At 38.6% G+C, this 17392-nt stretch overlaps 1 protein-coding gene across 1 annotated transcript in view; it reads left to right on the top strand.

Annotated features, from left to right (window-relative positions):
* The first annotated feature begins 86 nt into the window (after positions 1-86).
* The window catches only part of cwc27 (CWC27 spliceosome associated cyclophilin), a 32890-nt gene continuing 15584 nt past the window's right edge, over positions 87-17392 (top strand). The window contains exons 1-11 of the mRNA XM_008423381.2: positions 87-320; positions 469-565; positions 1567-1679; positions 1813-1956; positions 2040-2138; positions 2223-2326; positions 3166-3235; positions 3835-3911; positions 3994-4030; positions 4146-4300; positions 16780-16883. Of these exons, the coding sequence (XP_008421603.1) occupies positions 279-320; positions 469-565; positions 1567-1679; positions 1813-1956; positions 2040-2138; positions 2223-2326; positions 3166-3235; positions 3835-3911; positions 3994-4030; positions 4146-4300; positions 16780-16883 (1042 nt within the window). The 5' untranslated portion in view covers positions 87-278. The remainder of the gene's footprint in view (positions 321-468; positions 566-1566; positions 1680-1812; positions 1957-2039; positions 2139-2222; positions 2327-3165; positions 3236-3834; positions 3912-3993; positions 4031-4145; positions 4301-16779; positions 16884-17392) is intronic.

Genomic DNA, 17392 nt, shown 5'->3' with positions numbered 1-17392 from the left:
AAATATTTTCAACTTTAATTATAACTAAAAGTCATAAAATTAAAACAAAATAATAATTATGCCTATTGAAACTACCCTTGAACTCGGGAATAAACATTACACTAGCCAACATGTTTGTGGGAAGGAAATCATAATAATTTTCACATTTACGAAAAGCAATTCTCAGTTTAAGGATAATTCACTTTCTTGCTACTATTTTTTTATATGAGCAAAGTGTTTAAAGGTGAACTAACACTCCCTACATTACACACAAAAAAACGTATTAGCTCAGCTGCAGAATGAGCAACATTTACATCCAGGAGCCTCCCACGAGTGGAAAGGTGGGCGCTTTTCTTGTTAAACCTGCAAAGTTTATACATTTGTGGGGTTTTGACTAATATCTGTGTCCTTGTCAACGGAATGTAATGTGGGGGAAATGCGGAATGCAAAGTTTCAGGTTAATATGTCTGCCTCTGTGTTGCGTTTAAGGTCCTGTTGAAGACCACAGCGGGGGAGATTGATATCGAGCTGTGGTCCAAAGAGGCTCCTAAAGCATGCAGGAACTTTGTGCAACTGTGCATGGAAGGTAAGAATGAACCTGCAGTCAATGAAAAAAAAAAAAAAAGTCACAAACTTACAGCTGAAGGATCCTGTATCTAGAATATATGACAGAAAATTGTTGCGTTTATGCTGAGAAATAACGCACTAAACTATCTAAATATTAGCTGCCATTTAAATGAATAACTACGGTGCATCACCTTACCATCCTCACCAATGTGCTCTAATATTATTTTTTTATATTTATGTGCAGAGAGCAAAATAATATCAGGTTTTATGAAGGAAGTAGCATTTGTTCTTTATTTAGAAATAACTGTCTCTCTTTGCATCCACTTTTAAAAGATTTTTTTCAAGGTAAGGTTTCCTTAAATTGAGCACCCTCCACATTTATTTTCATCCCTTGTAAAGAAGTCTAAACAACCATTAAAACAATTGAAAAATCCAATGATTTTATACATTTAATTTAGTGGCAGTCAAATTCCACATAGAAAAAAAAAAAGATTTACATGAAGACATACCCACACATCATTTGCTTTTGCTGCTCCTCTATCAACGTCTGGAGGAATATTAATAATAATAATTATAATAATTGTACATTTTATTTAAATAAGTATCTCAAATGATACAGCACAGTAAAATAAGATGAGATAATCCTTTAATAGTGCCAAAAGTGTGAGCAAAATGTCATTTCTTGATTATCAGAGCACACAGAAAAATACAGGAAACCTATAAGTGTGACTATAAATACAAATACACATATACAAGTGTTACTGGTGCATCTAAAACGAAAAAAAAAGTAACAAAATTAAAATAAAACTATAATAAATATACAAAAATATATAACTATTTTTATACAGCTTAGCATTTTCAGATCTCACTACATACATTAAATATAAATTTACAAACAGACACATACTTACAATAGTAAAGTAAATAAGTTAAGCCAAATTAAAGCTCTAAACAGCTGTGTTTAACTCAAAACTGAAAGTGCTGCTGCATTGTTTTGTAATGCGGTTCTCTCTTATCTAGGTTACTATGATGGGACCATTTTCCACAGAGTGGTTCCGGATTTCATCATCCAGGGGGGGGATCCAACCGGCACAGGAACAGGTGGAGAGTCCATCTACGGGCGCCCATTCAAGGTCACGATGCTTTTTTAAAAAAATTCCTTAACATTTTATAGAAATCTACAAACCAAAGACGTCTGTAAAGAAAATAATCTTCATCCCAAACTTAACTGGCATCAAAATACTTCTTTCCTCCTGAAACGTTCAGGATGAGTTCCATTCCCGGCTGCGCTTCATACGGCGGGGCTTGGTCGCCATGGCAAACGCCGGGCAGCACGATAATGGCAGTCAGTTTTTCTTCACGCTGGGGCGCGCGGATGAGCTCAACAACAAGCACACGATATTTGGCAAGGTAACATTTGAAGCCTTGCATTTCCTCCACCTGGACTCCAGACGGAGATAACGGCATGGCCCCTGTTTTCCATCCATCTGCAGGTCACCGGAGACACGATTTACAACCTGCTCCGGTTAACAGAAGTCGAATGCGACGCAAACGAGCGGCCGCTGAAACCGCACAAGATAAGAACGGCCGAGGTATTTCACTGAAACCAGTGTGTCTTGTTTTGTTTTGGGGTTGTTTTCGTAGGGTTTTAAGGGTTTGTTGCTAATATCTTCCAGGTGTTACACTCTCCTTTTGATGACATCATACCTCGGGAAACCAAGAAATCAAGAAAGGAAAAGGATAAAGAGGAAGTGAAGAAATCCCAGTCCAAAGCCACAAAGTGAGTGTTCAGATTTTCTCTTTTTGCTGCCGATGAAGGCCCATTGCACTAGAGGCTTTTATGAAACAGAATTTTTTTTAAATGAATAATAATCATACAGATACTCATTTTAAAAGAAATATCACACATTGCCTAAACATGGTGTAATATTCTGTGTTGTATAAAAACTGATCTGAAAAATCAATAATTCTGGACGTTATTTTGATCCATGTGAAATAAAGCATTAATAAACTGTTCAATCTTGATGGGAATACTTGAGTTATAGCTGTCTGATCATATTAATTTTATCATTGTGTCTTATTTGTCTTTCTTTCCACATACTGCCATTGTTATATAGTGTTATTTGGATAATCAGATAGGGATGCACCGATCCACTTTTTTCACTTCCGATTCCAATATCTGCGACTATTACCGATCCAATCCAAAAAAACAATGTTGATTGGATTTAAATTGCTTCTTTTTTTTTTTACACAGACATAAATGTACTAAATTACAAATTTATTTAATAACTCTGAACCAGTACAGCTCATTTAAATACACCATTAGCTTCACAATCTTGGCCAAACATGTAAAAACAACTTTAATTTATTCAGTCAGTACATTTAGGAGTATAACAGCCATAGAAGTAGACTGAATAGATCCTCCCTTTATAGATAAGACACATTCTACGTGGCATTCGATCTACATTTTTTTTCAATATCATGACCGATGCAGATATCAATATCGAATCGGTGCATCTCTACAATCGGACACCTTAAGTAATATTTATCTCCGTCATGTTACGTTTGTTGTCGACGATTTGGTGAAAACCATTAAAACATTTTTTTATTTTTTTGTAGGAATTTCAACCTTTTATCATTTGGAGAAGAAGCTGAGGAGGATGAGGAAATGGTGACTCAAGTTAGCCAGGTACAGATTTATTCCTACCCCCATTTCAGCTCCATCTTCAACTAGATGCCACGTTGTAGATTTTTATGTTTAAGTGGCAGTATTATGTAAAATTGACTTTTTTTTTTTAGCTTTTTTGTCATGCTATAATGTTATTTCCTCATCAAAAATATACCTGGAGTGTTGCCTTGATTATTTCATGCATGTTTGAGAAATCCTTTAATCTCCCGTGGCAACCATTCAGTAGGAGTTATTAAAGAGACAGAGGCCCAATTCTAAGATGTTAAATCACGATGTCAAATTATTCTTAAGTCATATTTGATATATATTCAGCAATTGTATAACAACTGAAGTTAACATAGTTACTTAATTGTGCTATAAAATTATACTTTGTGCCTGGAAAATGCATAATACTGCCCCTTTAATGGGTGGGAATACTTTGAGAAGACATGTAGTTGGGACAATTGATGGATAAACTGCAGCTTGGTGTTTAAATCACTCAATAGGTGTTGTTTTTGTAGCTCAAGAGAATTTTGTGAAGACCAAATGAGTTTTTACACTTTTCTCAAATGTTGTTTAATCGCTAGCCTTTATCTTCATCTTTATTATTTTTCCACCAGACGTTAAAGGGAAAAAGCAAAAGCAGCCATGATCTTCTGAAAGACGATCCCAGACTCAGCTCTGTTCCAGCCGTTAAGTACGTCCATGAAACAATCATTACTGAACCTGTTATTTCTCATTTTAAAAACATACCTGTGTTTATCCTATTTTTTTAAAAGAGGAAAGAAGAAAGCCAGACCTGGGAATGCGGCTAATGTAAGTCGGACAGAGCGCTAAACGGATAAAGAAAGACGAGTCGTGCATCTCTGATTGTGTTCACTTATGTTAAAAAAAAAAAAAAAAAAATCTATATATTATTCTTATATTCCAGTCAGGTAGCGAGGCAGATGACGGCGATGAGGAATCCGACTCAGAAGAAAAGGAGAGGATGAGAGAGCTCATCAGTAAAAAGCTTAAGAAAGAGAAAGGTGCAGAGACAGCGGCTGAACCCGCCGAGACGGAGACAGAGAAGAAGACCAGCCGCAGGTCATTTTCATTTTCACAATTTTAAACACAGCTTTTCCTCATTTATAATCCCATCTGCTCTTGGATTTAGTTCCTTAACATTAAAACGGTTAATTCACTTGTAATGTAAGGTGATGACCTGCAGGTGGTGCTGTTGGAGTGCTTCTGAAAACGCTGCCTCGAGCTAAATCTTTGCCACTAAAACCTTAGTTTTATTAGCAATGAACACAGATCGTCAGTCCAGGTGAGACCACCAATAGCTTGAGTTATTTTATTCAGATCAGACTATTCTCATAATTGTCATCTCAGTTTTCAAACATATTGCTCGTCTATATAATTAAAATAGAAAAAAGGGAGGAAAGAAAACAAAGAGTTGTACTACAATAAGAAATCTAAAAATGTCTCATCCTGAGACGATCATAAACTCAACCCCGAGATTGTTTGACAAATTTGATCTAAAAAGGTCTGTAAACTCCCTCTGCACTACCTTGAAATTTCACAACCACATGAAGGACTTTATGGAAGACTTTGGCAGCTTCTGGGCGAGGCTCTCCTAAAACAATCCTGAAGTCGTATTAAATTTGTCTTATTGTGGCAGGAAATGACTGCAGAACAGGAGTTTTGTTGCGTCTGTCGGTTTCTCCAATGGTTTGTGGTGGATTTTGTTAAAGCTTTCTTTTTTCTTTCTTTTTTTTGACATGCAAACAATGAACAAAGGGATGTGTCTTTTATAGTTTAAAAATAGCTGTTGTGCAAAAATATCTCTGTCATTTAATGTAACATGGTTGGCTTGTTGTCAGGAAGTAGAAGATGAAACTCAGTTCTCCTTCACAGGTTTTCTTACCTGTTAGTTTTGGCTCAGAGAAATGTTGACCAACATCTTTTTAACTTCTTAAGAGAGCCACATGTTAGAAATGTTTGATAGCTGGTGGTAAGTTTGTCAACCTAAGTTAAATGTCTCAGTTATGCTTAATAGAAAAGGTAAAATCGTTCCGTCTCTCTCAGAAATCCTGTAAAGTCTGCTGTCACAGAGAGTGACATGTCGGCGGAGATGTAAATTAGACATCAATTTTAAAACATATCAAGTTAGACCTGGTTTTATAAAGTTGAGGTTCACTTACTCTAATAACTTCCAAACAGTTACTATGACATGTAATATAAGAATAAATTTACAGGAATTTTATTCATTTTGAAAGAAAAAGCCTCAAATATTGAACCAGAATTATGCCAGTGGCTTGTTGACGGCAACAAAAATGTCATGGTATTTTCTCAAAGTTCTAATTACAAAAAGGCATTTATCCAAATATTAATGGGTGTGTATTTGAGCGTGTTCTCTAGCATAAAGGGCAACATTTTTCACAGTATGCTCAGGGTTTTCCCACAGTGTATTATAAGCCTGGCGGGCCACCAGACTTCACTTGTGCTGCCACCAGGCGTAGATTTATGTAATTATTATTTTTTAATCATTGGCTTTTTTTAAGACTTTATAGTTGGTCTTTATGTATTAATCGTCCAGTAACATATAACTATCAAGTGATATTTTAAAATTTCCTGTCAACTTTAAACACTCCGAGCACTGGGATTAGCAAGTTTTCTGGGGGGAACCTTTTTATGAATTATAAAATAATTAACATTTAACATTATTTCGGGTGAACTCCTTATTAAATACTAAACAAATAAACGGAAAATTGTGGTTTTGTCACATTATTAAACTTAGACATGTTTGTAAAATATAACAAAACAGCAAGCAATTATGTTGCTGAATAAAAAATAAAAGACGGAAAGAATAAAGCATGTGAAACACTCAATTCCCCATGAACAGAGTTGTTCGAACAGAAGTACAGTGTGTGGCTGTTCTTGGAGCAAAGTTAAAACTTGACTCCATGAAGTGCATTATCTACCGTTAGCCCTCAAACTCAACCGTGCTTATCGGATCATGCTTTTTTTTTTTCCATCATGAAACTATTTTTTCTTAATTATCCCCTCCATTTTCGTAGCACATGAATAAATTTTTGTTATGAATGAGCGTTATTAAAGGTGATAACTTAAGGAGCTTGTCGAATGTTTAGATTTCTAACAAAAAGTGCATGTTGCATCCCAAACCGGACTCTGTTTGGATTGTTTCTCTTTCCCGTTATGATATGGGCTCTGCTGTCTTTAACTCTGTATCAGCATTAGGATGACCAGTGGCGCCCCCTGCTGGACGGAGGCCAAACTTCAATAAAAAAAGGTCCAGAACTCTGAAAAACTCTGAGAGATCTCAACAGATCTTCCTGACTCTCTTGCAAAGTCCACTTTCCTGAGCCCCATTTCCATCCACATCAACCCCGCCCCCCCTCACCCGCCCACAATAAAAAAAAAAACAAAAACGCACGCCTCAGTTGTAGCTCACTGGACCAACATCAGTCGGCCTGCTTTTGGAAAAATAGAAATGTTGGCACGCAACACAAATTACTTACTCTGTTGAAACAAACAGCGAATGTGTCTGAGCCAGCAGTGTGTGTGTGTGCGTGTGCTTGTGTGTGTGTGTGTGTGCGTGTGTGTGTGTGCGCTAGTGTGAAAGGAAGGTGATGGTCTGCGGGTCAACATTAGTCCAAAAATGACCCGAGGAGAACGGATGGCAATTTGTCTTTCATCTCTCTTTGATGCTGCGAGTTGCTCCAGTTATTCCTCCTCCGTATCCTCTGAGCAGGTAGCCCTCACGTCCCCTTCTCTCATTAGCGCTAATGGGATAAGGAGCCAGTCCTCACTCGGTTATGTGTGTGTGTGTGTGTGTGTGCGTGCGTGTGTGTCCATCCTGACTGACAGCCAGCCCGATGCAGGCAGACTGTAGTATATTAAACACAAGTGCAGATTGTTTTGCCACAAGAACTGTAACCCAACACAGTGGTTTGTCTTGGCAGGAAATCAAAGAGCTGACTGGTAGGTACGGTGTTAGTCCAGGACAAAGGGGGCATTGTTGAAGGGTGAGCTCCGCTCTCCCACCGCCGTGAGCGCTCTGCTACTCTCTGCGCGAGGATGAACAACGACCGCCGTCCGGTCTTCAGGGTAGAAGGGAAAGCAAGATGGCACTGAGTCATACAGAATTATTCCCCTTTAACCTTTGCACATTTTGTCAAGTTGCAACTGCAAACTTGAATGTATTCTACTTGGTTTTGAGGTGACGGACATGGACCGACACAAAGCTTTGCAGAACTGTAGATGGAGACGAAAATTATCCATGGTTTAAAGGGGCAGTATTATGTCAAACCAACTTTTTTGAGCTGTATATCATTTTATTAAAACATAACTGGAGTGTTGCATGTTTGAGAAATACTTTAATCTCCCATGGCAGCCATTCAGCTGTGCAAAGCACCCTGCTCAGAGCTGCAGTTTGCAAGTTTCCGCCTCATAGAGCACTGTGACTCCCCAACTCAACTCCTTCAGACTAGCCTGCAGGAATTAGCAGGTGTTTACCTGGTGGAATAGCACATCTACTGAGCTCATTATATGAGATACTTCAACAAAGCTAGTAAAAACATTGTTAAAGTGTTAATAGACGAGACATGTTGTGATGACTTCCTGAAGGTGGAGTTTCAGAAAGAGCAGGAGCTTCTTAAAGAGACAGAGACCCAATTTCAAAGTGTCAAATTATGAGGTCAAATTTCTTATAAGTGACATTTGATATATACAGAATTTTTATAACAACTGAATGTAACATAGTTATTTTATTGTCCTATAAAATTATAGAAAATACGTAATACTGCCCCTTTAAAAAATGACTGGATACAATTATGTGTCACACTTTTTCAGAGATTTTTTTTCTAAAAATTCTTGAAAACCATGGATCATTTTCATCCTCATCCCTCATATAAATGCTCTTCAATCAGCTGCATCACTCTGATGCAATCCTCTTGCTGTTAAATTCTCTCTACATTAGGGAGAATTGAATAAAACACAATTCTCTCTAAGCTAGAGAGAAGTTCCAGCTTCTCTCTAGCTTAGAGAGCCAGAGAGTGAGTCTTTAGCGTCCACTGCGTACCAAAGTAAAATTTATAAACCATGGTAAATTTTTCTCATCAAAGTTGGGGAACACCATGACATCAGGAGTCCCTCTCAATACCAAATGGTTTTCACATCAGGTCAAATCAATTTTGCTTTGCTTTCCAGCCACCAGATGATATTCTACTGCATTATGCCATGATTGTTGAAACAAAAAACTCGGAGAGGAGGTTGCCAAGTTATGGTTAACTTCACCTGGGCTGAAAAAAATACATGCACACAATTAAATAAGGAATGTGGTAGAATCCAGTTGGGGTCTTAGGCTCAGGGTTTGACACGCCTTTTGTCCCTCCATTGATCAAATCTTCGTATTGTGTTTGAAGACGTCCGCTTTAATCGAGAACGCGGTTCTTCATGAAAGACACCACGGAAACGGAGTCCCAAAAGCCATGTATGCGATAGTCGGCACTTTTGTTAAAGCCGACGGGGCATGACTGGGGGAAGCAAAACGCTTCCATATGGCTGTGGGACACAGTGTGAGCTGCTTCTGCCAGCAGGGCCCGGCTCCGTCTGCCGCTCCTGGTAATCGCTTTTCAGTTTCTGCAGCCTGAGGACGGCGATGTGGCTGCAGAGCCTGTGAATAACAGGCTGTAGAGCCTGTTATTCGTATTATCTAGCTGTACTTTTGTAGGTTTTTAATGATGCAGGTGGGGGATGCCATAGCCATAAAATAGAAGGTGACATCCAGCTTTGAGCATTGTCAAAACAAAGTCCTGTTACGGCACGTTCCGGAATAAAGAAGATTGTTTATGGGAGTCCTTCCTCCTTGGGTGAGAATCGGCTTCTTTCCCATTGAGGCAACACATTTTCTTTAAGGTCCAGGTTTGGGGACGTGTCTAAAGAGTGAATTCTATCAGGTTAGAAGTAGAGATGTGCCGATCAGGTTTTTTCCTGCCGATACCGATCACCCATGAGGACCGATCACCGATACCGATCACATAATTATTATTTTTTTATCATAAACACTACCGGTTACATTATGTGGAAAAAGGAACCATGAATTCACCTTAATTTAGACAAAAACTTGTTTTTAATAACTTTTTCCAAGAAGAAAACTAARCAAAACAGGCATTGTGCAAATTGTACTGCTATCGGTAATACTATCTTTAACAGACTGATAACATATGAAGGCTCTGAAGAGGCTAAATAATGCAAAGAGCCAAAATAAAACCTCTCAAAAGTATAAAACTTAATATTCAAAGACAAGTACAGGTTCCATTACAATAAACAATCCAGAGTTACTGAATGAAAACTTCCTGATAGCATGGCGGCTAGCTGATTACTGCCAGTTCTGAGTGGCTGTTTCTGACTGAGCGGAGTAATTATGCAGAGCATGGAGGAGATCGATTATTTTTTTAGAGATTATCTCTCTCATGTTAGGACAACGAAAGTTTTAATACGTATGTAAAATGTATTTTTTTAAGTTAGATGATGCAGCTTTAAACAGGTTCGGTGTGAGCATCACTACCAGGTGGAGCAGAAGCGGCGCTCTGTCTGTGAAATATTAATACCTGTAGCGCGTAGCAGTGGTTCAACAGCGAGAGCAGAACCAGTGTCATAACTCGAAGACTTACATAATTTTGCGGGTTATTTGTCTAGCTTTCTGACCGTCATGCTAATAATCCAGGTGAGTGTTTGTAGCTGTGCACTGCTTTACCTGCTATCTGATCCTCCGTATGTGTTTATTACTGCAGTGAGCCTCGATTTAGCCAAACTCCATCAAGTATGCCATTGTTTTTATGTCGTATTAGCTTCGTTGTGTTGATGCATTTTTGACGTGCTTCACCCCACCGCAACACGCAAACTTTCCCATTCACTCAGTGCGTTATAGTTCCACATCGCTTAAGATTTGTTGCTGCGCGTTTGCGCAGTGTGAAAGAAAGAGGAGACCAGCTGCACAGGCAGGCTGCGACATGAGATGCAGGTGATCGGTATTGGCAACAAGATCCAATGATGCCGATCACCGATCATGCACTTTTTCACGAAAATCGGCCCGATTATGATCAGTGACCGATCGATTGGCACACCTCTAGTTAGAAGATATATTATGAATGAAAAAACACCAATGAACACTTAATGGATGAAAATTTGGGCGAGTATTGATAATTACTGCTGATAGCAGCTAATACCTCAGGCCTCTATGGCTTGAAACATTTGAGGTCTATTCCAACTTTCTGTTGTAATGATGAACAAAGTTACCATGGCTTGTATAAAGACGTGACTGCGTTCCTTCACCAACCTCGTCACCAAGAACAACAGCTCTGATGAAACACAAGTTGCTCAACTGTCTCATTTTTTTTACTTTTGGGATCAAAAGTTAAAAAGACTTAAAGACTTTACTGAGCCGTGCGATTAGGGGTGCATTCACACCAGCCCTGCTTAGTCCACTTTAATCAAACTCTGTCTGATGCAAACCAAAAAATGCAAACTCTGATCCACCTACAAACCTAGGTCTCGGTCAAGAGGGCCAGAGACCCCTAAAAAAGTAGGAAGTGGACTGTAGTGCAGGACATTCTGGGTAAATGGAACCAAAACAAACGCGTTTCTTGCGCTAGTGGGAGAATTGGCTCGTGGCCTTTTGCCAGAGACAAAAGAGAAATCCTGCAAACGCTGAAATCTAACGCATCTCTTTTCGTTTACATTTTGTGGAGAAAAAAGTGGTGCTCAGTGTCTTCTTCAGAGGTTTTTGTGTCATTTTCTTCAGTAATTTAGTGATGCAGTAATCCATGCATCACAGCCAAGAAGGGAACAAGTTTTCCAAAGGGTTTAGTTCGCTTGACACAATGCAACCGGTCCCCAACCAAACCGGGTCTACCGGACTGTCAGTTGTGAAAACACCCTGAGACTTTGTCATGCAGTATATCTTCTTCTTCATGGAAATCAATTTGGTGCATCTTTCCTGCTAGCCTGCAACCCTCCTAGAAAAAGTCTAACAAAATCCGTTGAACTATTTAATATCTACTGAAGCAACAACATCCACTCAAGTTTAAATTATTTCTTGATATGTTTATATGTTTGGCAATTAGTGGTGTTCCTGAAGTACTTTAGTAATTTTTATAGTTATTTCAGCTCCTCCTTAAATGGAGCATTCCAGCACTCGAGGTGTCTCAAATCCTTATAAGCCAGTAATTTTAATTTTTAATCATCTGACCACTAGGGCGCAACTCAAGTTGTGTTTTGCGTTTTGGAACATCTTTCTAACATCCACAGCATTTTCAGAGAGCAAACTTTTATTAGGAAAAGGTGATTTAAAGGGGACATCAAGCCCTAATTATCCTGACCAAGGGGCCATAGCACAGACAACATGTCACTGCGTATTAATTGGCTGCACCTGTCTCTTGGCATTGGTCATAACCCAGTGAGTTCTTAGGGAAAGGTCGCAGAGATCAAGAAAGCATTCTGCGCCACTTTTGTGCAGACAACTATTTGAGAAAATCCGGTTCTTGGCAGCTGGGTTGTGTATGTTTTGGAGCAGCCAAGTTTACACATTTCCAGACCCTCAAATGTTTGACACTTTCTCAATAGTTCCAGGCAGCAATGTGCAACAATCACATGAAGGTTCCTTTTAAAGGACAAATTTAGAGACAAAGAATTAGATGCAGAAATCATCAGCATCTCTTTCCCAGTCCACACACTGCTGTGTACTTACTATAAACAAGACTTGGAAGGTAAAATTTTACTTTTACACATATATTTGACTCATTTGAGCACCGTAGCTGCCATGTTTCAAGATGGAGCTCCTTGATTTTTGCCAGTATTTACATTTCTTAATGACAGTTGAAGGCTAGATGGGAACACAAAGAAATCCTCAAGAGACAACTGTGTCTGTTTTTTGCATTTTGGAAAAGCTACTGAATTTTGCTTATGAACCGTACAATCATCACTGTACTATTTTTAAGGTTGTCAAATTCCTGTGTCAGCTGTAGACTGCGAGCAGACGCTGCACGGTTCGGGATCATGAGGGATTTCTTGGTCTTCTGCCAGTCACCTTATATGCTTTCTTTATGAAAAGTTAATCATCCACAGCTTTCTGGTTTTCACATTTTTTACATTTTCTGAAGGAGTGACAGTAGCTGGCAGCACCCAACTACAATCTGGCTGCCAGCGCTAGTAGGGAGTGACAAAAAGGAATCAGAATAGCTTTGCTAGTTTAGGTCTATTTATCTGGAAGTAAATGACAAAACATGAGTGAGGAATGAGAAGACAACAGAAAGATTGGTAAACAGATAGAAAGTCTTCTTGGTAATTGCTGAAACTGATACAAGCTCTCTATTGGTACTCCATTTCTTTACATAAATGATGATATAAGTTCCAACAGAAACATTTTCTTAATTGAGTTCTGAACTGAAACTGAGTTGTAACCAACTTTTCCTTCACTTTTTATAACTGCTGTCATGTTTCGGGCAAGTTGGATCTAATTTCTGATCATCACACCAATCTCAAGTTAATGTTTGACTGCAAAATAAAAATATGATGGGGTCATTAACCCAACTCTTGGTTGAGTACTTAAGCCTTTTTACCAAATCAGTTAAATAAAAAAAAGACATTGTACAGTGACGACACAGTCAACATCAACAGCCAATATGTTGGTCCGGATGTCGATATTATTTATTTTCAAGTCTTGGTTTTTAATTCCTTAAAACATTTTCTATAATCCATTGATATTTTTGTTATTTTCTGAAGAGGACTTCATCTCCAACTCTGGTAAAACTCAAATGTCAAACGTTGACACTAAGGAAGACTGAGAGATTTTATTAGATTATCTCAATTTCCTTGAAGAAAATCAAACAATGGACTGCCAAGGTCAATAAAAATGACTTATGAGCTACTTTTTAAAAAATATATATTTTTTATTTTCTTTTTGAACAGCTTAGGACAGAAAAGACACAAATCAGGTTCAGCATAACATAGATCAACACAGTTAAGACAAGGTGCAACAGAAATATGTACATATTCATACATTCATGGTTAATCTATCACAATGCTGTTTGGTATGAATGCAGCAGTAGAGTTTGTGAAGTAGAGATAAGGAGTCCAGATACATGAACATTCTCCCTTTGTAGAATGAAGAGATCAGGTTAAGGAACAATCTCCATGACAAGTTTGTGCCAAGATGTTTTAGAAGGAGATTCATCTCTGATCCATGACAAGAAGATATTCTTACCGGTAGCGTAGGTGAGAATATCATTCAGCCTGCCAGAACCGTCCAGGATTCATTCTGCTGTCCCTTTATCCCAAGAGTAAAGAGACAAGATCAAAGACCAAGGCATCTCCAAATATGTCGCTCATATTTTCAGGATGTCCAACCACTACTTCTGAATTTTAGGTCAAGACCACACACAGTGAATACATGTGCTTCTGTTGGGAGACATAAAATGTCTTCCAAGCAGACATTTTATGCTTGGAACATAAACTGTCTATGAATATTTCACTCTATGAAATTATTCATAGGCTGAATAATTTTGAAATTATACACTTTTTAAGTTAAATTATGACAGCCCCAAGCTAGCCCAGAAGTATGTTTTGGCCTACTGGGCATTGCCTGATACACCAGATGGTCTATCCATATGGTCAGACCTCCAAACATGCAGCTCTTTTGATGTGTTTCTGGTCTGTAATGTTCAGTATCTGTCAACAGTCCTCCAAAGAAAGAACAATAGTAAACCATTGACAAGGCAGTGGGGACCATGGCTCATTGATGTACATTGCTATCAAAGGCTGACGTTTGAAGTCCTACAAAGCTCATGCTGTTTCCAAGGCAGTGATTCAGTGGATCTTATAGAATAATTTATCCTGTGCCCCTCATACTCTGTTTCACCTGCCCTGGGGTATGTGGCAGCGTGGTTGAGTAGGTTGTTTGGTATCTAAAAGAACCCGCGACCATGTGTTTATTTTGTTACTTATGGCAAAACCATCAAGTAGTTAGCCGGTTAGCACCTATCTACAAAGTAAATATAGTGTTACATCCACCGCTTAGCAAACATGTCCAAAGTTAGATCTTTTAGATGTTTTCTTGCTGTTGCTTTGCTGTTGCTCAGCAAAGTTGGACAACATATTGGGGAAAAAAGTTGCATGGTTTGTTGAATCTCAACAAGTTGCTAAGTCCAAATTCTACAGCTAGACATTAGAGTTAGCAGCATGAACGTATGGTGGAATGGATCATTTGTATCATTGATGTGAAGCCGACAAATCTCCAGAAACGATGTGATTCTGTCATGTCAATATGGACCAAAATGTCTGAGCAAGGTTTCAAACACCTTGTTAAATCTTTATTATACAGAAATAAGGTAGTTTTGAAGGGATAGGGGGTCCCAAAAATCTGTGTGGCATTACTATCATGGACACAATGTCTCATAAAAAATATTAATAACAACCTTATATCTGACTGATTCCTTGTAAATTTCTCAGAGAAGCCCAGGAAACCAAAAAAGGAAGAGACATGACATCAAGTCACACACATCGGTTAATATTTCCCAGGCCCCAGTAGTTGACACCCCTTGGTAGGATGCCTCATTGCTTTTCCTCTGACGGAGTCAGAATACAACTAGTGTAACATGAGCTACAGACAGACAAACCAAAGCCAAAAATAAAAGCAAAGAAAATAATAGAAGCGAATGTCAGTCCAGAGAGGCAGACGTAGGTAACAAAAGCTTCCATTGATTGTTCCGGAGATGCCTCACATGTTGCTGGGCCAAGGGCCAAGACTCTGCAGCTTACCTGTGCTTCTCGGCAAGTCAACGGGATTACACCAATAGTTGTCGGGCAGTACAAAAATATTATTATTTTCTGACATAACATTTCTACATACAGTAGTATTATTCCCTAACTTATGAAGAGGAACAATACCTGGCATTGACGGTCCTGTTGAGTTGAGTCTTTAGCCAAGAGAGACAATATCTTGGATCAAGGATGTGCCTTTGCCTGCCTCTGCTATCCTGTTAAAGGTTTTACAGGAAAGGGAGGCCATGACCAGTCACTGTAAATCTTAATGTAGTGCCAATTTGAGCAAAGGAAGTATAAAGTTTGTTTACTACCTCTGGCACTAACAGCACTGTCCAATTCTTGTACTGCAGAACATTTTTGTGGTTTACTGCACACAATCAAAGTTTGTTGTACAGATTTACTTGCATATTCAATTTTTGCCAGTGTTTCTTGAAGGGTTGTGGATTTTTTTTTTTAATTGGGACAAAAATATAAAACTATGTGCTAAATAGAAGCCAGAAACTTTGGCCAATGTCTTAAGAAATGAGCTGCTCGTAAATTTACATCATGATGTAAAACACAAGCTTTTTGTTTTGTGTTTTTTTTTTAATATCTGCATGGTCTGGTTCTACCAGTTTGCTTGGACTTAATTTTGACTTTCGACTCAATGGCCTTAATCTGAGACTCGATGTTTTCGATTCTGCACTTACCAGTCTTGACTTCTGTCTCTGTCTTAACTTTTAACAATGGGCGTGGGTTTAGACTTAATGATCTTGACAGACCTAGTAATCAAGGCTTTAAGCCAAACTATTTTGACTTTGGACCCAGTGTCCTTGAAATTAGATCCAATAACCGAGTATGTTGACATGAGACTCAGTGGTCTTGACCTTAGATCCGATCTTGACTTTAGACTTAATGTTTGTGACTTTACATCCAGTAATCTTGGCATAAGGCCCAGAGATCTTGATCCAATAATGTTGATTTTAGACCCAGTTGTTTTGACTTTAGACTCAACCGTCTTGAATTTATCCCCAGTGATCTTGGCCTTAGAGTCGGTCATCTTGGGTTTAGACCCAGCAATCCAAACATTAGACTGGGTTATCTTAACTAGACATGGTTTTCTTGACATGAAACTCAGTGATCTTGACTTCTAACCCAGTGAGTTTAAGCTTTTACTCAACTACCAAGTGTTTAAACCTGGGGATTTTAACTTTAGATTCAGTCATCCTCAGACAAGGTGACCTTAACTTTAGATGTAGTGGTTTTGACTTTTGATCTGACGATCTTTACCCTACGTTCAATCATCTCAAATTAGTTTTTTTTTTCACTTAATGCTTTTAATGGTCTTTTCTCACGTTTCAAATTACATTAATTCACATTACTCCAAACATTTTATAGAATTTAAGTATATCATTAACAGCTCAATTTTTCTCTAAGATAAATCTGAACTGAAATATTTTTTGTTCTATTCTATACAAATTAGGACCCAAGTTTTCTGGGGGAAACCTTGCTGTGACAGTAAAAACATATCCAAATTGTCAAAATATCTCATAAATGTTTGAGACGACTCACATCACCTAACATAGTATCTCCATATTTACAATTTAATAAAACGAAATTAAACGCTGGTTTTAATTGTTATTTTGTGTCGCCTGCAGTCTTACCCTTCCTCTTTATTGCAGGTTTAGAACTGGTTGCAAGGACTTGCAGTCTGCAAGTTGTGTCTGTTTTCTCAAAGTTTGTTCCTTTGCTCACAGTGATGAACTAAAGAAGGAGGTCCGGCAGCTGAAGAAGGAACTGCAGGCCATAAAGCAAAGGAGAGAAGAGCGTTCAAACCCTCCTGCAGAAGAAGTCAAGGAGGGTATGTGCATAGCTTTTATTTGTCTGTATGTACATGTAAACGTTTACTAGCGCAAGCCATTAAACGCTGAATTTATTGCCGTTCCAGGACAAACTGTAACTGTACATGCATCTTATAACTTAGGTGCCTTTTTTTAATGGCTTAAAAAGTACTCTGTCATGACTCCAGCTTTTAGTGTGAACACTCGCTCTAAGAGGGTGGTCCACGCTGCATTCTCTGCTAATGTACACCGAGTCAGACAACCCTCTGATTTAGTCAATTAGCTGCAGAAGTTTATCCTCTCCCCAGGGGTCTGCATTTTTGTGTTAAAGTTGCTGAAAATTGCATGGTTAGAAATTGTTGAGTGGCCGCCATAGTTGCACATCAAAACCATAGCGTGTTTTGTTAGCTTGCAGTTTCGGCCAATGCGATTCTGTAAAAAAAAAAACAGAAGAAAACCTGACCCCAAATCTCCTCAGGGTCCTCGCCACACCGCAGTCTGTCATGCTCTTGTCAATTTTTGTGGGGGG

The sequence above is a fragment of the Poecilia reticulata genome, linkage group LG12 (genome assembly GCF_000633615.1).
Source record: "Poecilia reticulata strain Guanapo linkage group LG12, Guppy_female_1.0+MT, whole genome shotgun sequence".
NCBI lineage: Eukaryota > Metazoa > Chordata > Actinopteri > Cyprinodontiformes > Poeciliidae > Poecilia > Poecilia reticulata.
The sequence above is the reverse complement of the archived record's forward strand: the minus strand, read 5'-3'. Positions and strand labels throughout refer to the sequence as shown.